The sequence below is a fragment of the Gopherus flavomarginatus genome, chromosome 14 (genome assembly GCF_025201925.1).
Source record: "Gopherus flavomarginatus isolate rGopFla2 chromosome 14, rGopFla2.mat.asm, whole genome shotgun sequence".
NCBI lineage: Eukaryota > Metazoa > Chordata > Testudines > Testudinidae > Gopherus > Gopherus flavomarginatus.
The window spans coordinates 39593615-39620371 of NC_066630.1; the positions used below are offsets into that span (position 1 = coordinate 39593615).

Genomic DNA, 26757 nt, shown 5'->3' on the forward strand with positions numbered 1-26757 from the left:
GGGGCTGCACACTCCCACATTGCTCCATCTCATTAGCATAACTCCACCTGTCCCAGACCTTATCTGCCTTCCGTTGTGGGGCATGAGACCTGGGCAGCGTGGCTCCTTGGGCTTGCTCTGCTGAGCCCCCTGCCACACTTGTTCCAGCCTAGCTGGGGCCCAGATAAACAACCACCCGCGGCCGGGAGCAGCCCGTGCAGCCAGCAGCTGATCCTCTTAGCCCAATCCTGCAGGGATCCAGCACTAATTCACCCTTAAACACAGGATTGTCGGACACAGTAAATGAACGAAGCAGCAGCTTATCCTCCCCATCGGCTGCCAGAACGACAGTGACTGCACAGGGGCCTGCTGGAGCGGGAGGGGGCTCGTCCCAGGCGGGCAGCCCAGCCCTTAAGGGGCACCGGAGGAGCGGAGAGCAGAACGGATGCGTGGAACACCCTTCCCACCCAACTGGCCGGGTGCCAGCCTGTGGGGCAGGCAGCAGGTGGCTGGGCATTGCAGGGAGCTTCGCCCCTCCCAGCTCCTTCCCTGCCCCAGGCAGAGTCAAAAGAGAGGGAGAGTCACCGCTGGCCAGGGAATCCTGCCTGTCCCTGGCTTAGCGCTACCCAACCCTGCAGGGGATCAGGGTATTAGAATAAAGGAGGTGGGACTGGCCCCAGGGGAGCCCCTTCTGCAGGGGCTTCCCAGCCATGGCTCTCACTGGCTTCTGGCTGTGCTAGGAACAAGTGACCCAGCCTCACACCCCGCTTCCCTGCCCCCACGAGGGAAGGGGCCAGGGGCCAGCAGCATTTGGTTCAGTGGGTCTGGGCTGCCTGCCCAATGACAGGGCGACCAGGGGAGGGGACGGATCCATGATGGGCTCTAGAGGGCAGCGGGGGCCAGTCAGAGGAGGGGCTACCAGGAGGAAACCATGGGGCAGCAGAGGAGGGAAGGGCCGGACAGCGGTGGGTCTGGTACTGCATGAGCCAAGAGACAGGGGGCTGCAAGTCCCTACAGGATAGTTAGAAGGTGCCTGTGTTTGGCGAGGATCAGAGTGGGGTGCAGGGGAGACTCACTGTAACATACCAGTGTGAACAGCCCTGTTTTCCTGAGACCTTACAACAACAAACCAGAGCACACAGCCCTGCCTTCCTGACAGACCCTACAATAACAAACTGGTGCGCACAGCCCGGCCTTCCTGAGAGACCCTACAATAACAAACCGGTGCGCACAGCCCGGCCTTCCTGAGAGACCCTACAACAACAAACCGGTGCGCACAGCCCGGCCTTCCTGAGAGAGCACCTACACCAACAAACCAGCATGTACAGTCCTACCCTGCCCAGTGACCCTACAATAACAAAGCTGTGTGGGGCAGCTGTCTGTGTGTGTGTGTGTGTGTGTGTGTGTCTTCCCTCAGTGAGACCCATGTACACTGACTCCATGACTCCTGTCCTGATTGTTGCCTGTGTCAGTGGCTGCATGGGCAGCAGCACGTGTCGCTAAGGGAGGCTGGCTAATGCCTGTTCAGCCAGGAGCTCTCTCCCCGGCCCGTGGCTGGGCCCGTGCTGTGCTCACTGGCATGGCGTATTAGCTGGCCCTGGAGCTGTCGCCTTTCCCCAGGGCACAGTCCCTACACAGCTGGCTGCTAAATTGAGCTGTGACCAGCTTGATGCGTCCCCAGGGCGGGTTACGAGATGGAAACAGAGGCCCCTGGGCTCCAGCTCCAGCGAGACCCAGCTGTTGTTTGTGCTGTTCAGTGGGGGAAATGCTGAGCTCATGGCACAGGCGCTAAGCTGCACCCCCTGGGCCCAGGCGCAGCCTTGGCACCGCATTCAGAAGCCTGCTCACAAGCACAGAGTGCCCAAGCCCAGGTGACACCAGCCAGCTGGTGCCTGAGCTCCCTCACCTCAGCTTGGGCCAGAGTGAGGAAGGCTGGCCCAGTGCTGGGCTCAAGGCTCAGTGTGCCTTAGGGTGAGGCCCTTAGCCCTCTGAGCCTCAGTTTCCCCATCTGTACAACAGGGAGACCAGCCCTGCCTTGCCTCATGAGCCGTCGTGCAGTTAAAGATACGAATGGCTAGGATGTGCTCAGACAATACTGTAATGGGGGGGAAGACATCCCTGAGCTCCAAAGTCAGGCCAGGCCCAGCCCGGCAGCTGCTAACGCTGCATTGGCACGGGAGGCACAGCTGGGTGTCAGCCCTTCGCAGCAGCATTACTTGGGCCACCGCTCTGTGCTCTCCCCCACGGCCAGTGCCTCCCAGCACAGCCCACAGGCTGCTCCCCAGAACGTGCCCAGGGCGCCGAAGCCCAGGCCCAGCAATGGCAGACGGCGCGCTGCCCAGGGCTGGTAGCAGAACACCCCGTTCATCTCCTCCCTCCTGAGAGCACAATGGGGCAGGGGTCTTTGCGGCTCCCAGATGCAGCTTGTGAGTCATCATCACCGGGCTCAGCTTGGCCATTTGCTAATTAACCCGCCCCAGCGTGCCAGGGGCCAGGAGTCTGACATGAAACTGCCTTAACCACCCTCATGAGATTGGCACAGGTGACTCACCCACCCCCGTCTAGTCCTATAGGAGCCTTCCTGGCCCAACAGCTCAGCCTTAGCCTGGAAATGCAAAGGGCCCTCCTCCTGTTCTGGGCTGCGGCAAGGTGCAAAGCTCTGCGAGCCAGGCTGCACTGCTTCTGCATTGCTTGTTTGTTTCAAACCTCTGCTCCAGGAATTATTTTGGCCTGTGTCATCCAGGAGGGGTCAGCCTAGAACTAAATAGCTCCTTCTGGCCTCGGAATCGATGAATCTCCCAGCGCTTTACCCACTGCATACAAATCAACACTTCACCCACTGCTAAAATACAGCCACCTCTGGGGTGGAGCGCAGTTGTCACGCTAAGCCAGCTGCACTGCTTGTAGGCGGTGAAGCAAGGCAACTGCTCAAGCTAGGGAGGGGGGCAATTGCAGGCAAGCTGTAAGGGCCAAGCTGGCATTTATCCAGGCCCCTGGGCTCACACCCTGCCCCTTGGGAAAGGCTCTGCTACTGGAGAGTGGGTTGTTGCAGTGCCAGGGGCTCCACTCACCAGCCAGCAATGATGGCAGATACAAACTGCTCCCGGGGACCCACTTAGCCCCCCTCTGCTGCAGGGGGGGACAGGGCCCTGCGGGCGGGCACAGCAATGGCTGGTGTGTGGCATCGGCAGTGCCAAGAGCACTCAGCTGGGAACAGGGGCGCAGGTGAGCTCGTCTCCCTAGGCAGATGGTGGGAGAGCCTGGAACAGGAACTGCGAGCCACAGACTTGCACAGCTGGGCCCTGGTTGTGCTGGGGTCTGGGGAACGCCAGCAGCTCTCACTCGGGGGAAGCCGGCAATGTGGGCCTCGTGCTTTGCTCCCCGGTGATGGGGCACGGGGCTAGAGAGGCCCTGGAGAACAGAGCCCCAGGATTGACCTTAGTGCCCAGATGCCCATGGGGGTAGGGATGAGGGGAGCAGTAGGGAGCTGCCTGGTCGCTGCAAAGGCTGGGCCTGCCCCATAGGCGAAGTTGCTGTGAAATCAGAGCAGGCAGCCCCACTGCTTTACTCCCCACTCCCAGTCCCCTGGGGAAGGGCTCCCTGTGACTGGGAAGCAGGAACTCACCTCAGCTGTCAACAGGAGGGGTGGCACTGGGGAGGGTGCCCGAGATTGGGCTCACACCTGCCCAGGACAGGCCTGCACAGAGCACACAGGGCACCGAGGCACCCCAGTGCTAAGCTCTGCGACCTGCAGGGTCAGGCGGGGGGAGGGGAAACCAGGCTGGGGGAGCATGGCCCTGCTGTCCACAGCCAGCGCTCTCCGGCCCCACTGCAGCGGCATAAGAACGGCCATACTGGGTCAGACCAAAGACCCATCAAGCCCAATATCCTGTCCTCTGACAGTGGCCAATGGCAGGTGGTGCCCCAAAGGGAATGAACAGACAGGTTATCATCAAGTGAGCTATGCCCTGTCACTCAATCCCAGCTTCTGGCAAACAGAGGCCAGGGACACCATTCCTGCCCATCCTGGCTAATAGTCATTGATGGACCTATCCTCCATGTATCTATCTAGCTCCCTTTTGAACTCTGTTACAGAATTGGCCTTCACAGCACCCTCTAGCAAGGAGTTCCACAGGTTGACAATGCGTTGTGTGAAAAAATACTTTCTTGTGTTTGTTTTAAACCTGCTCCCTATTAATTTCATTTGGTGACCCCTTGTTCTTATGTTATGAGAAGGAGTAAATAAAACTTCCTTATTTACTTTCTGTACACCAGTCACGATTATACAGAGAGCTCATATCCCCCCCAGTCACCTCTCTTCCAAGCTGAAAAGTCCCAGTCTTATTAATCTCTCCTCATACGGAAGCTGTTCTATACCCCTAATAATTTTTGTTGCCCTTTTCTGAACCTTTTCCAATTCCAATATATCTTTTTTGAGATGAGGCGACCACATCAGTACACAGCATTCAAGGTGTGGGTGTACCATGGATTTATATAGAGGCAATATGATATTTTCTGTCTTATTATCTATCCCTTTCTTAATGATGCCCAACATTCTGTTCACTTTTTTTGGCTGCCGCTGCACATTGAGTGGATGTTTTCAGAGAACTATCCACAATGACTCCAGATCTCTTTCTTGAGTGATAACAGCTAATTTAGACCCCGTTGTTGTATATGTATAGTTGGGATTACGTTTTCCCCTTGCAGAGCTCAGGCCAGGGTTCCCAGGTGTCGGGGGAGCCTCGCCCTGGCTCACAAGACCCAAGGAAATCAGCAGTGGAGTTCTGTGCCCACCTGGGACTGGCTGCACCCAGTTCCCCATCAGGGTCAGCTTGTCCCCCGATTCCCACCATGCAGCAGGTGTCCCCATGTCTACCTGGCCCCCGAGGGGCTAGGTGTGTCACTGCAGATGGCACTGCCATGGTGGGTATCGGGCACTGGGCAAGCGGGGGCAGCCCTGGCACCAGGGGCTAATTGGGGGCTGGGTTGAGGGCTCAGGCTCATGTAAGCAAGAAGGCAGATTAATTACATTATGGGCAAGCAGCACTGGCAAAGCTGAGCCTAAATCCAGGCAAAGCCCTTAATACCCTTTAAGGGGAAATCATGCTGCAGTGCAAATCCCTGACTGCCCATGGTATGCCCAGAACATGCTCCTGCCTGGGAAGAGGTAAAGGGGCCTGGCTGGCTTTCCCTGCCCCCTGGTCACGCTCCAGCACCATCACTGGGACCTGGCTCCTGCACTGCCCCAAGTGATGGACTTCACGCCCTAATGGGGCTTAGCTCCAACTGGAACCCAGGCTGCAGTCCCAGGTCCTGGTGGCCCTCCCTGGGTGGATGGCGGGGAAGAGTACAGTGGTTAGGGCACTGGCCTATGCTAGGTTCCTGCCATTTGCAGCATCAGAGAATTCAGATGCCACAACCAGCCTTAACTCGGCCCTGGCACCTGCCCAAGCCAGAGCCATGTGACCGCCGAGTGGGCAACCAACCCGTTACACTTGTGCTGAGCTGTGAGACACTCCCCACTAGCCCCCCAACTTGCTTCTAGCTGGCTCCACCTCAGACTGGCTAAGGGCCAGAGATTCCTCCCCACCCCACAGCTCACAACATCCTGCCCCAGGCAGCCAGAAACTCCAGCCCACCTCTACATACGGACTAGGAGCTCACTCTGTCCCCTATAGCACCGCTCCTCTCAGACCAAAGCCTGCCAGGCAGGGCCAGGGGCACCAGCATGTCTATGGCCGCTGGAGTGATGGGGCTGGAGCGGAGACCCTCCGCTGGGGTTAGCAGGGGTTCTCGTTCTGCAGGCCCACATGGCAGAGACAGGGCAGGCACTGACCTCCCCTCCTCCCCAGATACCCAGTCTCAGATCTCAGCCGAGCTCCAGGGGCAGCCAGGGCCCTGCACCCAGCACCGGACTGTCAGGGGTGAACACCCATCAAGCAGCTGCAGGTTGGCACCCGTGCAGAGGAGGGCCCACATGGCAGAGACAGAGCCTGGCCACAGACACTTGGTGCTCCCTCTGGGCTCCAGGCCTGGGCATTTAGCAGCAGCACATCTAAGTTTTCCTGCAAGAGGGTCACTGGCTGCTGTTGGGTGGGGGCTCCTGTGCTGCAGCAGGGGGCTCGCCACCCCCGACAGAGCCTCAGACTTGGCGCCTTTCGTGTCGGCAGGGGAAATTGTCGTAGCAGGGCCCAGCTGTTCCCAGAATGCCTTCATTGCTTCCCACCAGGACCCCAGCCGCTGCCAGCTTGGGGCATCCCCAACCCATGGTGCACGGCAGGCAGGAAGGGGGCGGTGGACTTCTGGCTTCATGGACCCACCTGCAGCGAGCAGCCCTCTCCCGGTCCAGGAGCTGCCCTGCCACCTCCCAGAGCCAGCTGGATGGGCCAGTGCAGTGCAGGCCCTTTGCACCCGCCATTTACAGCAAGTGCTGCTGAGAGGGAAGTGAGGTGGCAGCAGGGCACACGGAGCTCCAGCATGCCAGCTTTGAGGGCAGGAGGCAGACGCCAGGGGCAGCCACGCTCTGGGATGTGGTTCCCTGGGGCATGGAAAGCTGCTGGGACCTGATTAATTGCACTCCAAGAACTTCTCTCCACCTGGCTTAGAGATGTCACCACCCCACCGCTGCCTTCTTTGGGAGCCCCAGGGCAGGTGGTGTAGATACCACCCTCTCCCTGCTCCCACCCCTGGGAAGGGAGAAGGCAGGGCCCATTCTTCAGGGACCGTGGCCTTGTCCTCCCTGTGCTACGAACTTCCCCCAGCCCTGCAACACTCCCAAGCCAGCTTCCTCTCCAGGCCCCAGTGCCCCAAACAGGCTGAGTCACCAACAGCGCTAGTTATCAGCTTTAGCCGCTCAAAGCCAGGCCTACTCCCCCTTTTCCCCCACGGCTAAGCCTGGTGCATCGCCTCACTTCCAGCTAATCAGCAGGGGTCTCTGCTCCTTTCACCTTCTAAGCTGGGTCACCTCTCCAGCAGCTCCTGCCACCTGCCTCGGGCACCACTCCCACGCAGATTCTTCCTAGGGTGGGACCGTCTCCTGCATTGGCCACCTTCCCTGGAGGCAGCCTCCCCAGGACCGGGCTGCCAAAGGTATTTAGGCCCCTAAAGGTTTTCAAAAGTTGTGCTAAGTTCAGAGCAGCGACCACTCCTCCCAGGGCCAGGGAATCAGAGGCAAGTAGCAGCCACACACATCACTGCAGGAGAGACAGGGAGCGAAATGTAAAAGTGCATTTTAATATAAATATAGATACATCTGAATGGGTCCAGGACAGAGAATATAAGCCCGGCCTCCAGAGACAGGCAGCCCTGACACTCACATAGGCTTGGTCACTCTTTGCATGTTTAAATCAACTAAAGAATATTTGTGTGGCAGTAAAAACCAACCCCCCCACACACACATAGCCCGGGGCACACAGCTTCCCGGGGCCTCCTGGGAAACAGCGAGCAGAACTCCCTCTCCAGCTGTCAATGGGAGGGGCTGGCGTTGAGCAGTGCTGAAAGCCCAGGGTCCAGGCCTCAAAGGCCAGGCGCACGTGATGGGCATGGATGCTGGTACCTTCCTGGATGGTGAGTGCAGGTCCCCTGCCGGGCTGTGCCCCTGGCCAGGGCAGCCCCAATGCCCATCTGCAAGTGCCAACACCTGAGCCGAGCTGGGCAGGAGTCAGCTCTGTGCGGGGGTGCCCTGCCCCCTCACTGTCCGCGGCTGTGGCCTGACCGGGGGCACAGCACTGCAGGTGAGGCTGTCATGGCCGTTACCAAGCAGGCTGAGATGGCACCCAGTGCTTGTGGCAGCAGGACAGGCCAGGTCTGTTTCCATGCCAGTGCCCTCAGCAAAGCACAGCGAGGAGCGGAGCAGAGCACACGGCAGAGGGCAGGACCGCAGCCAAGGGGAAGGAGGTGAGGGATGTCTCCCCTGGAGGCAGCAGCAGCTCCAGGGGGAAGGTTCCCAGGCTCAGCTTCCTCCACAAAGCCACGTTCAGGCTTCTGTCAGGGACGAGGAGGCAGAGGAGCCTGCAGAGCTGTAGGGGTGGGATTGGGGCAGCTGGCCTGAGGAATCATGGGCCGAACCTTTTTCCAAAGATCCAGCTTGGGCACTGAGACAGGCCCAGGTGGAAAGCAACTCCCTGGGGTGGGGGTAGGGGGCACAGGAGAGCTGCCAGTGCAGGCCGGGCCAAGGGAAGTGGGGCCGGGGTCAGGCTGGTCCCTGCAGGGAGAGCTGTGCGCACAGGGCCATGGGGTAGGGGGAGCTCAGTCACTGTGGTCCAGATCTCCCTGGAAATACAGGACCCCAGGGGCTCCAGCCTCATTTGCCCCATGGGACACGATGCCCCTGGCCCCAGGTTGTGCCAGGGGAACTCGGCCTCTGGCTGCCCCATAGTTCCCAGCTGGCTGGAAAGAGGCTGGAAACACCCGGTGGGCAGCAGGCTCAGGTGCCCACAGCTCCTGGCGCACGGGATTTACAGCGAAACCCTGATCTCTCTCGCAGTGCTGGTACCAGCCCTGTGAGCCTGTGTCAGGTGCCGGCAGGGAGTGCCTGGCGCCGGGTGCCGGCAGGGGGTGCCTGGCCACGGCTCCCTGGCTACACGAAGGGCACCAGGAGTGATGTGAGCACCAGGAGTGGCAGGGTGGCCAGCAGGCTCGGCCGGGGGAGCCGAGCTGAGCCCCGCAGGGTCTCCTTGTTAGTCTCATCCGCGGCTGAGCCCCGCACGCTGCCGGGCGGCCTGGCTCGCGCGCTGCACAGGTCATGCAGGTTCCCTTGGAACTGGATCTTCCTGGACTCCTGACGCAGAGACTCCCAGATGGCAGCAGCTTCATCAGGGCAGCGGGACAAGACCCTGTTGGCACAGGTGTGAAAGTCGTCCCAGGACCTGGGCCGAGGAGAGGGAGGAGTCAGAGACAAAAGCCAGGAGGGTCCACGGCGATCAGGCCTTGTGACCTGTGTGTTACACTGACTGACAGGCCCCCATGCCTATAGCTAGCCCATGCCTGCTCCGCCCCACTCCGGCCCTGCCCCACACCTAGCCAGCCTGGCCCCTCCCTGCCCATAACCAGCCTGGCCCTGCCCTTCCCTGCCCCACCTTGCCCCTAGCCAGCACTCCCCAGCCGCTAGCCAGCCTGGCCCCCAACCTGCCCTGCCCTGAGCCAGCCCTTCCCTGCCCTGTCCCTAGCCAGGCTGGCAAGGTTGCTTGGGCTAGTGCAGACCTTTTAGAAAGAGCTGCCCAGCCTCCCTGTGCAACGAGCCCCATGCTCATGGCTAGTCCCGCCCTGGCCGACAAGCAGGATGAGACGTGGCCCTGTGCAGATCAGCCCTCCCAGACTCCACCTCCACGCACCAGTCAGCTGGCTGATTCCCGCACAGCGAGACCCACTGCTGACAGGACACACCCCGGGAGCCAGGCTGGGAATCTGCCCCCTGTCCCCTGGGCCCCTCGACCTGAAGGTTCTGCCGAGAGCACCAGTGCTGCCCCCTTTCCCCCCCCCCCCCCAACCTAATCCCCACTGGCTGGGGAGGCAGCTGCTGGGAGCCTGGGGTGCTGCTTCTCTCACCTGCAGATGGTGTCCAGCTCCTGCCCATCCTGCCCACTGTCCTCCTGCTGCTTCTGGACACTCTGGGCCATGCTGTCCCCTAGGCTGATGAGGCATTCGGCAAAGCCTTTGTAGATGGTGTCACATCTCCTCCCAGCTGTGCTCACCAGATCCTCGGCCACAGCTGCACAGGGGACAAGAGTCACTGATTAGCCCCTGCCCCAGCTCTCAGCTCTCACCAGGCAGGTCTGCAGCCCGGCCCCAGCTCCCCCAGGCCCCACAGGGGTATGGAACAGCTTCCATATGAGAGAGATTAATAAGACTGGGACTTTTCAGCTTGGAAAAGAGACGGTTAAGGGGAGATATGATTGAGGTCTATAAAATCATGGCTGATGTGGGCAGAATGAATAGGGAAGTGTTATTTACCCCTTCACACAAGACAAGAACCAGTGGTCACTCAATGAAATTAACAGGCAGCAGGTTTAAAACAAACAAAAGGAAATACTTCTCCACACAACGCAGAGTCAACCTGTGGAACTCATTGCCAGGGAATGTTGTGAAAGCCAGAAGTATGACTGGGTTCAGAAAAGAACTAGCAAAGTTCCTGGAGGACAGGTCCAGCAATTGCTGTTAGCCAAGATGGTCTGAGACACAACCCCATGCTCTGGGTGTCCCTAGACCTCTGACTGCCAGATGCTGGGAGGAGAAAGGGAGGCACCAAGACGCCCTGGAGACTAGTACTACTGGGTAGCCTCTATGCCCCGAGCAGGGGGACATTTGCTGGGCAGGGGGCTCTGCCACTGCTGACCAGCTCAGTCCACGTCACACTCCAGCCTTGGCATCCACGGGAGCAGCTGGAGCTGCAGACAACACCCCACCCATGCACAGCTGTCTGTGTCTGGGGTTTGCATTCGCTCCCCAAGCCTCCTTCCTGGCCAATGAGCTGAGCCCAAAGCTGCCGAGCTCAGGAGTGTCTCCCCATTCAGCTTCCCACAGGAAGGGGGCTCCTGGCATGGGCGAGGCACCCATGGCAGGTGGCTGGAAAATTCCCCTCAGAGCCCCCGTTGCTCTGGGCAGCCTGGAGAGGGATGCACAGCAGTTAGTTTCCTTTATCCTACATGGTCCCTCTCAGCCCTACGCTGGGGCCGGGGTGCTGGCAGCAGCTGCAGTGGGCAAAGCGGTGCTCCATAGGGGCTGCAAGAAGCCAGGAGTGGGCTCCTTGGCTCCCCATGAGCCTGGCCCATGTCCCACGTGCTGGAGCCTGGTCCTGCAGGGAAAGTCCAGGCAGTAGCATCCCTTGGGATGGAGAAGGGCTGGGACCGGCTGGGACGAACGAGATGGGGAATGCTTTACCACTGGGCAGGCAGACCGACCCTGTGGCTCTGTCCAGGCTGCCTGGTGTTGGCTTGAAGTGCTGGCTGCTGAGCGTACAACCCAGAGGCCTGGCCTGGCACTACTGGAGACTGGTGCCTCATGCAAATCCAGAGCATTGTGGGTGTCCTGCTGTGCACCCAGCTGGGAGCAGGAATGCCAGCCGTGTGGTGCTGCATCACGCCACGATGCGAGAACTTCCCCACATACACAGGGAGGAGGCCGGCCTCCACACACCTGATGTAAGCAGCTCCTGGGACGCACCTGGCAGGCTGCTCTGTGAATCTATGAAGCTCTGACCAGGCATCAGCAGAAGCAGCACCCTGACAGGGCTGCCCCTCCCACAGGGAGGGGAGCGGGACAATCTCACAATTCTTTATTAAAGCAACAAAGTTGGGTTAATGACAGACAAGCCAGGGGCAGGGGGGAACCCCCCAGGACTCCCAGTGCCCGGCCCCACAGAAAATGCCTTATGGGATCTTGCAGGATAAGGCGGATTTAACCTTCACCATCAACCAGAGGGCAAGGCCTGGCACAGCATTGCCCTGCCGATGCTGGAGGAGAGGGGGGCCATCTGACCATCTGGGACCCTCTCCTAGTGGTCTGGGATGTGGCACCTGCCTTAACCCCCTGCGTGCCCACTCCCGGCCCGGCTCACTGGCCCAGCAAATGCCACGCAGTGCCATGCCCACAGGCCACTCTCCAGCACAGGTACAGGGGACACCTGGGCCCGAGGCTGTGATAACTGCTTTGGCTGGTGCAGGCACTGCCATTGTCTGTGGCAAATCTCCCTGCCTTTGCCACCAGCTGAGCAAGACGCTGCACGGTTAGCATGAGGTCACTGCTCCAAGTCTTGGCACACCTGCAATGGGGCTAATCGAGGGGCGCGGGCTGAGCGATCCCAGGCCTCACACACTCACTAGTGCCAAGGGACACTGGCAGTGCCACTCCCTGGGGCGGGGCAGTACCCCACCCCCTCCATTCCCAGGACCCCTGAGGCTCAGCAAATGGTTGAGATCAACTGAGGAGGAGAAAGCAACAGAGCTAAATCGGCAACAGTTGGTTAACCAGTGATGGAGGGCAGGGTGAGAACAGCCTAGGAACACCTGGGGGGGCACCACACAGAGGAGAGGGATTCATTGGCATGCTATGGGATTGGGGCTGGAATGAGCAAAGGAAAATATAGGCTGTCAGGGAGCAGTCCCTGGCAGAAGATCTGCTGGGCTGGGAGACAGGCTTTCCAGGACAGGGCACACCCTGGAGATACTGTGCTGCAAGGAGCTGCCCGAGGGGTGGATCTTTTCCCTGCTCGAGTTTCTAGCATTTTATATATAAAAGGCCATTTCTATCCAAAGCTCAGATCATGTGACTCCAGCCACTGCTACCCTAGGGCAGAGCCCTGCGTGGAACATTTTTAATCCTGCCCCACAACACCCACCCACTCTGCGTTGGTTCTTGCATTCTTCTCCCACTCCCACTGGCAAAAACCGCTGCTCCCCCAAAAGAGACAGATTCTCCCATGCTACTAAAAACACAATGGTCGGTTAATAGATTATCGATATAAATGGAATTCAGACAATTTTTACCACGAAAAGAATAAACAAATTTTGCCTAAATCACGTACAAAATACTTTAACTCTTGTTTTAAATAGACATCAAAGCTCCTTCAATCCCTTGCTTAAATTTAAGTATTAAAACCTTTATTTAAAAATTAAAACAAAAAAAATTGCTTTGCGTTGCTGAAGTTTGATCTATGACAAACTACTGTTGTGTGTATAGCCCATGGAATGTCAAAACAAACTGCACTACAATTTTGCCTTAAAAGGTGCAGATTTTTGTTAATGATTATAAAAATTAAGTTGTTTAAAAAAACAAAAAAAAAAGGGAATTTTTAAACTGCTGTGACATTCCCCAGGCTACAGTCTGGATTGATAGACAGTTGTGTCCCCTCAATTCCCCAACCTGGGGTCTTGTACCCTGCTTTGCTGAGAGCAATCGCTCCTGGTCTCCATCCAGCATGTAAATCACTCCCAGCTATACTGTCTGAGTGCTGTAGCCAACCCACTTTTGAATTATATGGCCAGGCAACACCAGCAAACTCCCAGTCCCAGACTTTCCCCCAACAATGTGCATCTTGTCCAGGAGGGTGCTGGGCAGTACAATACGAGCTCATAGAAAGGCCGTCATGTCATTAATAGAAAATTATATGCATAAACCTTGTTATCGCAAATGGAGTTTCGCAAACACTTCAATCCAAACACACACTGGTTTAGCTCAAACACAGATAGATGTTAAGCTGTTACAAGTAAAGAGGCATAAAAATCAGGATTGGTTATAAGAAGATAAAACACATCTAATACCTAACTTAACAAGCTAAATGAATTCATAGCAAAGGTTTCTCTCACCACATGCTCTAGTAGGCTTACTGCTTGGAAACCTTTCAGCCAAGACCCCACCCCCAGTTCAGTGTTAATTTTCTTGTCCTTCAGGTGTTGTTGATGCCATGAGCAGAGAGAAAGGGAGGAGCATTTGGGGGCATCTGTTCCCTTTTATAGCTCTCTTTTTGAGAATCTCTTCAGCTAAGGTTCAGGAGACAGAAGGTCTGAAGGGATGGGAACCTCCAGGTTTTTCTTTGCCAAAAATGTACATTTCTTACTCACACCCTTTTTCCTGCCAAAGAATGGCCACTTAACCAGACAATACTTCATTTTTTATTTTGTGGACACCTGGCTGAGGTGTCAGTTTGCCTTTGAGGCACAGGTTTATGCCTGCTTTTCTAAACTTGGAATATGTCTCAGTAATGTCATACAGTAGAATCTTACAACTTTATGTTGCCACACATTTTGCTAGACAATAATGATCAGCAAATTATGAGTTTTCAAATGATACCTCACTTTGGACATTGTACAAAATCCATTATAGGTTTGTAAAAAGGGTGAGCATAGGAATACAGACAGACAGTCATGACTGCTTAAGCACTCTTTCTAGAACTTTGAAATATACCATTCAAGTCATTCATATGTCAAGATTCTTATTGCTTTTTGACAAACATTTAACAGGAAAACTGTTCACTGAACTAGGTTTTTGATAGAAATAAATTTTAAAAAGAGGCTCAAACTAAGTGATTGATAATAAGGTCAATTTAAACAGCAGATGTACCTGCACTTGCATTTTGTTTTCTCGCAAAATATCAGTCTGTGGGGTTTTTTGTCCACTCAATCCTGCCTGCAACAAAGTACATTTTACCTGCTCCCACTATTATGGCAGTGGGTCCTGTGGGACCCCAATCCCGCTGCAGGGCTCTACCCTAGGACAAGGGTCAGACTGCTCTCTGCTTGTGGTCCCTGGGAGAGACGTGCTTCACCTCCGTAGGACAGATCATCACTGCCCCATTCCCATGCAAACCCACCAGGGCCAGCAAAAGCCCTGAATTCAACGACAGCTTGTGAGCCAGCTGCTGCCACATACTCGCAGGACCCAAGCCCCAACTGTGGAACAAGCAGCCCAAATTACAAGGAAGTTGTATTAAATGTCCTAGACACAAGGAGGTTAACCACTGGGGGGGGAGGGAGCTGTTTTCCTGATTCATGGTGATGTCAGTAGGGGGTGGGGCTCCCACAGTGGCACCTAGGTCGTGTCCACTTACAGGTAGCAGTGTGGAGAGCGGGGCAGGGATTCCCAGAGCCTGAGTCTAGCCTCTCCCACACCGGCTCTCTACACCAGTAACCCCAGCCCAGCGGTGTCCCTTTCACAGCAGGCAGAGCCCCCGCCCCATAAGGCCAGATGCAGCGCTGAAGAATCAGTGTGGGATGTGGTGGCTGGCAGGCAGCCTCCCCATGGCGAAGGCGGCAGGAGGTGCTCAGTGGGGAGTCACACCCTGCACACACCCCTGCAGCAAGCAAGTCAGGAGAAAGAGCAGGCAGCCCCGGGGTACAGTTCACCGGCCCTGTGCTTGCTTTGGAGCTCCGCAGAGCTCTGCGCCGACGAGAAGGAAGCTGATTAAAATTTAAGGACGCTAGCCTGATTCAGCCTGATCAAACACATCAATAGCCACCCCCGCAGCCCAGCTCCTCCACACGGGCAGGGCTGCCGAGCTGCCGAGCTGGAGTCCCCAGAGCCCACTGGGAAGTGAGCACAGAGGAACTGGCCAGAGAAGAGGGCAGAAAGCAGATCATTAGCTGGGGCACATGGCCAGCCCCTGCTCTGGGAACAGGCTGCATGTTCCTCTGGTGCAGCCTGCCAGGGAGGCACTGGGGTCAGGCTGGCAGCTTGCCACCAGGCCACCCGTGTAAAATCAGATCCACGTTCCCACAACCTTAATGTTTGCTTAGGCTCCTCTGCTGGCGCGAGCCGGCTGGTGGCCGGGACTCGAGGGGGCAGCCCAGTGCAGTGGGGCTGCCTGTCAGTCATTCAGCTCTGCCCATGCATCCGTGACTAAGCCAGGGTCCACATGTCCCTCCCCACAGGGCTGTAGCCCAGGGTCACCAATGAGCTGAGGCACAGGCAACTGGGTGGTCACCCTGGCTGCCAGCTTGGGCTGGGCTCTTCTGCGTTCGACCACTTGGGGACAGCAAATATTTTCCAGCAAAACACCAGGGGCTGGCCCTGCTGGCTACCCAGCACACACCCCAAGTCTCCCCACGAACTCATCTGACATGGGTGTGACCAAGCGGGACTGTTCTTAATGTTTCCTCTGAATACTGTGTGGGTGCCTCAGTTTCCCCTATGCATTAAAAGTCTCCAGCATGCATAAATGGCCAACAGTCTGTATCCTAGCAACAAATGGCTGGGGCCCTTCCACCCCTTGCAAGGGGATAGCTGAAGGTGAACAAAGAGATCAGGTGACCTCCTGGCCCAGGAAAGAGACAAAGGCCAGAAAGGAGGGGCTGGAGGGGGCTGGCTGGGGATGGGAATTGAGGGCAGACGTGAGTGTCTGGCTTGCTGGACCCAGAATGGACCCGGCTGAGGGATCCTGTTCTCTGTACCTACAAGCTCTGTTTTAGACTGTGTTCCTGACATCTAAAAAACTTCTGTTTTACTGGGTGGCTAAGAGTCATGTCTGACTGCAGAGTGGGGGTGCAGGACCCTCTGGCTTCCCCAGGACCCTGCCTGGGCGGACTCGCTGTGGGAAGTGCATGGAGGAGCATATGCTGAATGCTCCAAGGTCAGACCCAGGAGGTGAAGTCATGTGAGCTTCTTGCTCTGAAGACAGTCTGCTCCGAGGGAGAGGAGGATCCCCAAAGTTCTGCCTGGCTTTGTGGGGAGCAGTTCCAGAGCATCACCCGGGGACTCCATGACAACGGATCACAGACAGACTCCAGGTTTCCCGAGTCCCACTCCTGTGCTGTAACCACTTGCCCACATTCCCTTTCCAGCCTGGCTGCCTGCAGCCCACGTGCCTAGTGTCTGAGCCAGGCAGCATCGCTGGGACCATCCAGCCCGGCCCCCTGTGTAACGCCTGCTGAACTAGAGCAGGGCTTTCCGAAAGAGATCCAGCCCTGATTCCACAACGGCCACTAACGCCAATGCACCACTGCTCAAAGTCAGCCCGATTTCCAGTCGGAATTTGCCTCATTTCACCTTCCAGCCATTGGTCCATGTTACACCCTGGTCTGCTCCCCACACTGAGCTCCAGTTTCCAGCGCCCCCGCAGGTGCCTCCCGCCCATCCCCGAGAGGGCACACAGGCTGTGTTTAGCCTGACTCCTTCCACGAAGCAGCTGGGCTGGCAGCTCTCACAGATGCACTTCCTCAGCTCCTCAGCCAAGCCGGCACCTTGTGTCAAACCTCCTGGGACTCAGAGCAACATGTAAACAGGGCCTTGCATCAGCGGCCTCTGGGGGGCTGGCAATGACACAGCACGTGCTCCGCTTGGGCATCTAGGGCCATGCTCCCCTCTGCCATTCTTTGCATTGGTCTTCACAGCTGAGAATGTGTGGAAGATTCCCATACCTGAACTATTCTTTCTGGGTGACAAATCTAAGGAAACGGCCCGGTTGAGGTATCAGTAGAGGAGGTTTTGGAACAAATTGGTGAACTAAACAGTGATAAGTCACCAGGACCAGGTGGGATTCACCCAAGAGTTCTGAAGGAACCCGAATGTGAAAGGCAGAACTATTAGCTGTAGTCTGTAACCTATCATTTAAATCAGCTTCTGTACCAAATGACTGGAGAATAGCTAATGTGACACCAATTTTTACAAAAGGCTCCAGAGGTGATCCCAGCAATTACAGGCTGGTAAACCTAATTTCAGTACTAGGGAAATTATTTGAAACTGTAGCAAAGAAAGGATTATCAGAGACACAGATGAACACGATTTGCTGGAGAAGAGTCAACATGGTTTTTGCAAAGGGAAATCACGCCTCACCAATCTACTAGAATTCTTTGAGGGGATCAAACATGTGGACGAGGGGGATCCAATGGATATCGTGTGCATAGGTTTTCAAAAAGCCTTTGATAAGGTCCTTCACCCTCTTAAGCAAAGTAAGCTGCCATGGGATAAGAGGAAGATCCTCTCACGGATCATTAACTGGTTAAAAGACAGGAAACAAAGGGTAGGAATAAATGGTCCATTTTCAGAATGGAGAGAGGTAAATAGTGGTGTCCCCCAGGGGTCTGTACTGGGACCTGTGCTGTTCAATATATTCATAAATGATCTGGAAAAAGGGGTGAATAGTGAGGCAAAGTTTGCAGATGATACAAAACTACTCAAGATAACGTAAGTCGAAAGCTGACTGCGAAGCGTTCCAAAGGGATCTCACAAGACTAGCTGACTGGGCAACAAAATGGCAGATGAAATTCAATGTTGATAAATGCAAAGTAATGCACATTGGAAAACATAATCCCAACTATTCATATAAAATGATGGGATCTAAATTAGCTTTTACCACTCAAGAAAGATCTTGGAGTCACTGTGGATAGCTCTCTGAAAACACCAACTCAACGTGCAGGGGCAGCCAAAAAAGCAAACAGAATGATAGGAACCATTAGGAAAAGGATAGATAATAAGACAGAACATATCATAATGCCACTGTATAAATCCAGGGTATGCCCACATCTTAAATATGTGTGCAGATGTGGTCTACCCATCTGAAAAAAGATACATTGGAATTGGAAAAGGTACAGAAAGGGCAACAAAAATTATTAGGGGTATGGAACAGCTTCCACAGGAGGAGAGATTAATAAGACTGGGAATTTTAAGCTTGGAAAAGAGACGACTAAGGCAGGATATGATAGAGGGCTATAAAATCATGACTGGTGCAGAGAAAGTAAATAAGGAAGTTTCGTTTACTCCTTCTCATAACACAACACAGAACTAGGGGGTCACCAAATGAAATTAATAGGTAGCAGGCTTAAAAGAAACAAAAGGAAGTATTTCTTCACACAATTCATGTCAACCTGTGGAACTCCTTGCCAGAGGACGTTGTGAAGGCCAAGACACTAACATGGTTCAAAAAAGAACTAGATAAATTCATGGAGGATGGGTCCATCAATGGCTATTAGCCAGGATGGGCAGGGTTGGTGTCCTTAGCCTCTGTTTGCCAGAAGCTGGGAATGAGCAACAGGGGCTGGATTACTTGATGATTACCTGTTCTGTTCATTCCCTCTGGGGCACCTGGCACCGCCCACTGTTGGAAGACAGGATACTGGGCCAGATGGACCATTGGTCTGACCCAACATGGCCGTTCTTATGTTCATCTTCACCTCACAGTGGCTGGGAGTGCAGGTCCTGGCTTAGGGGAAGCAAGGCAGAGACCTTGAACAGCTCAGCCAAACAGCAGTATGGGGGGTCAGTTCAAGCCAGCACGGCTGTGAAAGGTACTGTCATAGTATAATTCCCAAATCTGAACCTTAGCGTCCAAAATACGGGTACTAGCATGAATTCCCCTAAGCTTAATTACCAGCTTAGATCCAGTAGTGCTGCCACCAACCAGGACTTAGAGTAGAGTGCCTGATAGACTTTGGTCTCCCCCAAAACTTTCCCTGGGGACCCCAAGACCCAAATTCCTTGAGTCTCACAACAAAGGGGAATAAACCATTTTCCTTCCCCCTCCTTTCTTCCTCCCAGCTCTTTCCTGCCCTGGGTACACTAGGAGATCACCGTGATTCAACTCCTTGAATCACCACACAGAGAGGAATTATACCTTCCCCCAGAGGCAATCCAGATTCAAGTTCCGTGAATCTACAACAAAGGGATTCCCCCTTCTCCCCTCCCTGCCTGTTAAGTACAGACTCAATTCCCTTGAGCCTCAACAAGGGGAAAAAATCAGACAGGTCTTAAAAGCAAAACTTTTAATAAAAAGAAAGAAAAAAGTAAAAGGTCTATCTCTGCAATTTAGATGGTAAAAAGTTACAGGGTCTGTCAGCTTATAGAAACTAAAAAGAAGCCTCCCCGCAGCAAATACAATTTAAAATACTTCCAGCAAACTACCCAATTGCAAATAAAGGAAAAGAAATAAAAAGACTATACCGCCTTTCTACCTTTTTACTCACAAAATGGGAATAGAAGATTAGAGAGCCTGTAGGTACATGCGGTCACTGTCAGAGTCCAGAGAGAACAAAGCAAAACCCCAAAACACACACAAAGGCTTCCCTCCACCGAGATTTGAAAGTATCTTGTCTCCTGATTGGTCCTCTGGTCAGGTGTTGCAGGTCATTGTTTGTTAACCCTTTACAGGTGAAAGAGACATTAACCGTTAGCTATCTGTTTATGACAGGTGCTAGTGTCGCGGAGGGACAGGCCTGGTGCCAGGGCACAGGGCTAGGACCCACGGCAGGCTTGGGAAGATCCAGAGCCCATAGCAATGGCTATTTCCCAGCTGGGGGAGAGAAACATCCCAGTTCTGGTAGTGCCTCGTGGGACGGGTAGGAACCTCGCCACACTACAGAAGAGGAACAATCCTGCACTAGCCCCTGGGAAGGGCCTGATGGGACCCAACAAGCCCTTCCACTCCAAGTTCTCACTTGGCCTGGGCATCGGCCCTGGAGGTGCCTGCTCCAGGGGGCTAGGAGCCCTGGCAGGCAGGCTAAGGGCAGCTGGCATCCCAGGCTTGTCTCTGGGGAGGTTTCCAGGGGGCACGACGGGCGCTGCCCTCTGTCTAGCACACTTTGATATCCCAGCCATTGGACGCGGCTAACCCTGCCCACGCTGGCAGACCAGTAGATCCCAGCAGCACTTGGGGAGGGGGGCAGCTGTGCTGACACCCACTCCCCTCAGGCAAGGGCAGCCCAGGGTATTTGTGGCAGAAATAGCATCAGCTGGGGAAATGATTCACCCACCAGCCCAGCCAGCAGGGGCAAGTCCTTCAGGGAACTGACAGGCTGATGTGCCTCAAACCTGCCCGGCCCACAGCACCTATGCAAGGGTAGGGGGCAGGTGAGCCGCAGCTGGCACCTTGCGTGGCAGAGTCAACGCAGAGCCCACCTGCTGGGCGCACCCACCCTGGGAGTGTGGCTGGGGGTGGGCACCCGCTAGACGAGACAGCGTGCTGAAAGTCACGGCCCTGCGCCCCGCCCAGCAGCACCCGAGTGCTGCTTTTTAAAAGTCAAACATGCTTGACTTGGTGGCAGGTCAATTAGCCAGAATATTTCCAAGGCCCCTTGGCTTGGAACATCTCTGGGGTGCCAGCGGCAGCCACGCTCCACGGTGGCTCTGTAGCACAGGGTCCCTGCCAGAGGGGAGTGTCACACCCCATCACGGAGCCAGCTGGAGCCCCCTGCGGCATGAGGAAGAGCTCCTTAGCTAGCCAGGACACTCATGTGGCTGCTTTTCAGGCCTCAGGTGCTGGGCGCCCTGAGTCCCCTCTCTGCCTCACTCAGAAAACCTGCACCAGAGGCAGATCAGAGGCCCACTCAGCCGTGCTCTGCTGTGCCCACCCACTTCGTCCCCCGATTCCCTGCTCTGCGGGGCCCTGGGATCCCTTCCCAGCCTGCAGCATTCAACACACCACAAACCGGTCGCTACCCCAGCTGTGAACCGTACTGGGAAGTACGTTAACCTGAGAGTGGTGGGGAGGAGCTGCCGTTCTATTTGTTTAGTAAAACTTAAAGTGACTTTTCCAAATAGCACAGCCTGGCCCCTGCAGGTTTAGCAATAAGCAGAGTCAGCTCCTGATTCATTCTCCCAAGAGGAAAGGACTTGGAGTCTCCCGCTACAGGGCTTCCTCCCACTGCTGTTGGAAGGGAAAGCAAAGTCTCGGCCCTTCCTCCACAAAACACTTGGCAGAGTGGGAAACGCCCGCCACTGCCAGCCACCTCGGGGCAGAGCAGACAAACCCGGAAAGGATGGGGGAACACAAGGCCACCTGAGGAGGCAGAATGGAATCAATCCAACTGGACCGTGGCCAGGATACTGGATTAACACCTGGACTCTTAAGCGCCTGCGGATTTATAACAAAGACCTCCTCCCACTGCAGAACAGCACCCCCTAGAGCTGCAATGGGGCACAAAGGACGGCACCGAATCAGCTACACCAGGGCCTGCTGCTGTCCTTCGCCCTCCAAGCCGAGGACTGACCTCTGAGCAATGCGAAGACAAAAAGGGGGTGAACAGAGAACCTGGAGGGCCTAGCAGGTGCCTACAGAGAGACGTGGCACTGTCCTGGTCCGGGACACAGAGTTCCCAGACGCAGACACAAACGCTCAACAGTCACCAGTGGCTCCCACCTGCTGCACCTCCGGGATCACATTCCTGGCTTGCCGTTATCCGCAGCACGTATGGAAGTGCCCAGATCTGGCCAAGCCCACCCCAGTGGCAGTGGGATGCTGGAGCGTCCCCTTTCATTGGCGGCCAGGGAAGGGATGGGAAGCTGGTTACAGAAGAGGGGAAAAGCTGCCATGAAGTACCACCACGGTAAGTAACAAGATGACAGCAGGGGCCTGTCATATGGCACTGCCCCGGGAGGGCTGAGAGCTGCGGACGGTGCTGTCACTTCCATTGCGTGCCCCCAACCCTGCTGGGGAGAGTGAACAGACACCCAGCAAAAGGGCACTCGTGCAGGAACAGGGTCCCAGGTCACCTGCAAGTGGACGGCAGGTGGCACAGAAATCCATACTGGGATTTCTCTGCCAGGTGGAGCGCGCCCTCTGCACACTCATGGGGGAAGGAGAGTAGTTGAAGGTAGCTCCTCCAGCCCACCGGAGAGATCCCGGAGAAGCACCCGGCACTTAGGCTACAGCACCCCTACATTCTGCCCTGCGGCTGTGCTGAGTGAACGGCTGGGCTTGGGTACCTGAAGCAGACACTCAAACTGCAGGGAGGAGCTGTTAAAGGAGCTGGGGAAGTAGGGGAGCATCTGTAACCTAGAGGGCAGGTCCGAGATGGGACGCCCTAGAGAACTGGATCCTTGATCACCACAACCCTGCTCTGCTTTCCCCATCGTTTCTGCCTGGGCCGGGCTGAGAGGGGCAGTGACCTCCCAGCCCCACAGCCCCCTTCTCTGGGGCTGTCCTGAGCACCCAGTGGGAACACTCCCTGCAGCGGGGCCTGGAGCACTGACTGCTGAGCAGGTCCAGCCTAAGCCAGAGGAGCCAGGGCCCTGCAAAGCCGGAGTGAAGCCCCTCCACTGGCCTTGGCATTAATTAGTCAAATGGGAGCCAAATATCACTCCAAGCATTCGCCACTCAACCAGCCAGGATAAAGGATCCAAGAATAACCCTTGGGCTGAGCCAGCCCTGCACAGAGAGCCCCTGAGCCAGGCCTGCACCCCCTGCTCCCAGCTGGGACCCCAGACACACGTGCCCAGTTCTAAGTGGGACTGCTGCCCATGGACACGTGGGAGGAACCTGCTGTGCGGGGCGAAGAGGGAGCTAGCAGCTGATGAACCCCAGCTTAGACCACGCTCAGAGAGGTTCATCTCCCAGGTGCGCTCCATGGCACAGCTGTGCCGCAGCCGAACGAAATGCAACACTCCTCTCTCGGGGCTGGTGGGGGAGACCAGAGGGTGACTGGGCCACAGACAGATGCACAGATGGTGGCAGGACGGACAGTTCTCATCGGGGACGCATGGCACAACCCCACTTACCCTCACCCGGGCTCTGGCAAGCCCACCATGCCGAGTGAAGCTTCTGACTTTCCAAGCAGCCATCCAGGCTAAGGGCTGGAGATGCCCAGGCAGACATGCGAAGTGCCTTACCCTGTTTCCAGGTTCTCGCGGTGTGAGCAGCCCCCAGAGCATTGCCACGACTACCCCGGGCACCTGAACGGCTGCACACGAGGAACGGGGGCGTATTTCATTGGGTGAATGGAGACGAACTGATCAGAGGAGTTCAAAGGGAAGTGATGAGAAAAGCCAGGGGCTTGAGGTGCCTCCTGTAAGAAGTGGATGACAAAACTGATGGGAAGCCTAGAGAGGAAGGGGACGGGTGGAGCCACTGGAGAGAGGGGCAAGCGCAGGGAATCACCTGGCTGTTGAAAAGTTGGGGGCAGAGAGTGGAGCTGTGACCCACAAGAGAGGTTTGGTAGAAGGTGGCCAGGGATCTGATCGTGCAGTTCCACAGGAACCTGGCTGGACAATCACTCGTTGGCCTTCGGCGCCAGGTTTACCAGGAAGCTATTTCATCCTAACCGCAGTCAGTGTGATCAAACAGCCAATCAGCATCCAGTGATTACCAACGAATGCACCAGCCTCAGCCTGGCTGAAGTCGCAGGGAGTGGCAGGAAACGGAGGACGAACTAGCTGAGCCAGGGAGAGCAGCTTATTCCCATGGAACAGGCGTGAAGGGATCCACACTCACCCCCGTCTGCTAAAATTAGGCTTTTTGGCTCCACCAAACGTGCCTTGGACTGAATCTTTGCTACTGAAGCAAAAGCAGAACATAGATGAACCTGATGACCATGCACGCGAGATTTTCAAGGCAGTCATCAAAACGTGTCCCTGAGACATTGGCCTTTGCTCCAAGCCTTCAAGTAGCCCTCCAGCACCAGTGTGTTTCAGGAGGTCTCTGTGCTTTTCACCCCCAAAATGGCAGAGATCAATTGGCAGCTGCGCGTTCAAAAGTGAAAACAGAGATTTGAACTTGATGACACACTTGAGGCTTTTTATTCTAAAAGTAACCTTCAAACCAGCACACAAAGAGTGAGACAGAGAAACACCTCAAGCACTCGGTCCTGGATATCCTCCTCCAGGCAGCTCTGAATCCACTACTCAGTGTTGTGAGAAACTGGAGGAAAAATTAAAAGCAAATTGAAAGAATCAACATTGCTATTAACGCACAAGGGCTGAAGCTGGGAAGTGATGCAGTGATGGCTACTGGCATCCCATGCAGAGAAAAAGACATTCCTACATAATGCTGTTGATTCTGCAACTGAAAACACGCTGACGATACCAGTCAGGAATGCAGAGAACAGTGTGGCCGTGAAGTCTTTGCCATTTGCTCAGTGAAAATGAAGCAAGAGACGAGCAAACCCTTCACATGCAGACATCCGGGGGCTCAGCACTCTTCTTAAACCTCATTGAGAAAGCAACAGCTGCCAGCCGTCCTAAAGTGCATTGAGAGAGATCAAGAGGTGTCTGAACTCACCATCAGCCTTATGGTTGGTTGATTGACAAGGTGATGAGCAAGGGATGCCCCAGCTTCCCAAAGGTGCTTGATGGGCCTCTCAGGAAGACTCTCTCCACTTGCGTCCAGGCGTCTCCATCAGCAGGTCTCACTGAGCATGCAGGTGATGCTGATCCACACAGCTGAGAGAAAGCTAATGCTGTGCCAATATTAGGTCTGACACCGATCCTGGTCAGCTGATATGGGACTCGACTTGATTAATAAAGAATGAAAGGAGTGTGATATAATTAGTGCCAATCAACATGGGTTTATGGAAAATAGATCCTGCCAAATTAACTTGATATTTCTTTTATGACATTAGAAGTTTGGTTGACAAAGGCAATAGTGTTGGTGTAATATATTTAGAGAAGGTGTTTGACTTGATACTATATGACATTCTGATTAAAAAACTAGACCGATATAAAATTAACATGGTCCACATTAAATGCATTAAAATCTGGCTGACGGATCAGTCTCAAAATGTAACTGAAAATGGGGAATCGTCATCGAGTGGGTGTGTTTCCAGTGGGGTCGTGCAGAGATGGGTTCCTGGCCCTACGCTATTTAACAGTTTTATTAATGACCTGGAAGAAAACATAAAATCATCACTGATGATATTTGCAGATGACACAAACATTGGGGGAGTGGGAAATAATGAAGAGGACAGGTCCCCGATGCAGAGCGATATGGATAGCTTGGTTAACTGGGCACAAGCAAACAATGCACATTTTAATATGGCTAAATGTAAATGTACATCTAGGAACAAAGAATGCCAGCCAGATCTGACAGAGATCTGGGGGTGAGGGTGGATAATCAGCTGAATGTGACCCCCAGTGCGATGCTCTGGCCAAAAGAGCGAATGCCATCCTGGATGCATCAGCAGGATACAGAGGTAGAGCTGTTATTTTTCCTCTGTATCTGGCATTGGTGTGACTGCTGCTGGAATCCTGTATCCACCTGAAGAAGGATGTTGATAAACTGAAAAGGGTTAAGAGAAGAGCCACGAGAATGATTAAAGGATTGGAAAACCTGCCCTAGAGTGATAGACTCAAGGAGCTCCATCTGTTTAGCTTAACAAAGATATGGGGTGACCTGATCACAGTTTTATGTACCCAGTCTAGCAGGGAAAGATCTAACATGAGCCAATGGCTGGAAGTTGAAGCTAGACAAATTCGCACTGGAAAGAAGGTGTCAATTTTTAATGGTGAGAGTAATTAACCACTGGAACAATTTACCAGGGGTCGTGGGGGATTCTCCATCACCGACAATTTTAGAATCAAGCTTGGATGTTTCTCTAAAGGATCTGTTCTAGGAATGATCGTGGGGCAGTCTCTGGCCTGTGCTCTACAGGAGGTCAGACTAGTGATCACAATGGTCCATTCTGGCCTTGGAATCTCTGAATCTATAAAAACCAAGGACCCAACAGAGAGGCACGAGAGTCACAAAAGGAACTGGGGGAGGTTTCAGAAGGACAGGGCAGATCACGAGCTGCTACAGCCACCATGGAAAACTGACTGCATCTAACTACCAGTAAAGACCAGGAGCCACACAAGGGAAAAAGCCGAGACGTGACTGAGAAAAGCTGTGGAATCTTTCCCTTCCTTAACCCACACGACTGAGGCCAGACACAAAGGGCACCAGGGGAACCCAGAACAGGAAGGAGAGGCTGAAACTCTGCTCGGTTCCTTCCCTGTCCCCAACATTTACAGTGCAAGATCCAGGTTTGCACCCACACAGGGGAGCACGTCCCAGCCCACTGCGTCAGAGCGGCAGAAAAGCGTGGAAGTAGAGTCATGGAAAGCAGCACCAAAAGTCCAGCCAGAGTTGTTTAAGGTTTTAGCTCTGACCCTTCCTCTCCAGCCAGATTAGAGTCAATGGAGCAGCTTTTAGCACATCCAGGCCGGCTCAGTCTCAACTTCCTAACTGATGGGATGTTGGCACAGGCATTAAGCAGGAAAATTGGCAGCACCTTAGGGCAGGTACAAGAGAATGGGAGGAGGACTAACCACTAGCAGCTGGGAACTTGCAGTGTCTTGACCTTCCCATGGTGGACGACACGTGTCTTTGAGGAAAAAGCCTGCTTAGAACGTGGCTCGCAGCCTGGGTGCCGGATTTCAGTCCCGAGACACTTCTGGGGGGGCAGTTTTGGGTTCTCCCTCACCCAATTAAAACAGCGCTGTTCTATCAGGATGGGGAAAGTCACAGCAAACCTGATGGGAGATTGAGGGGGAGAGGAAAGGGAGAATAGAGCTGTGCACAGAGGTGGGGTGATCAGGAGGGGAAGGGGAGATGGGGCAGTGAACTGGTGGGGGGGGCAAATCAGGAAGGGGAGAGGCGGTGACTTT

At 54.9% G+C, this 26757-nt stretch overlaps 1 protein-coding gene across 1 annotated transcript in view; it reads right to left on the minus strand.

Annotated features, from left to right (window-relative positions):
• Positions 1-7245: 7245 nt before the first annotated feature.
• Positions 7246-26757, minus strand: part of NRN1L (neuritin 1 like) — a 33710-nt gene continuing 14198 nt past the window's right edge. The window contains exons 2-3 of the mRNA XM_050923373.1: positions 9526-9688; positions 7246-8846 (exon numbers count right to left, since the gene is read on the minus strand). Coding sequence (XP_050779330.1) covers positions 8558-8846; positions 9526-9688 — 452 coding nt within the window. The 3' untranslated portion in view covers positions 7246-8557. The remainder of the gene's footprint in view (positions 8847-9525; positions 9689-26757) is intronic.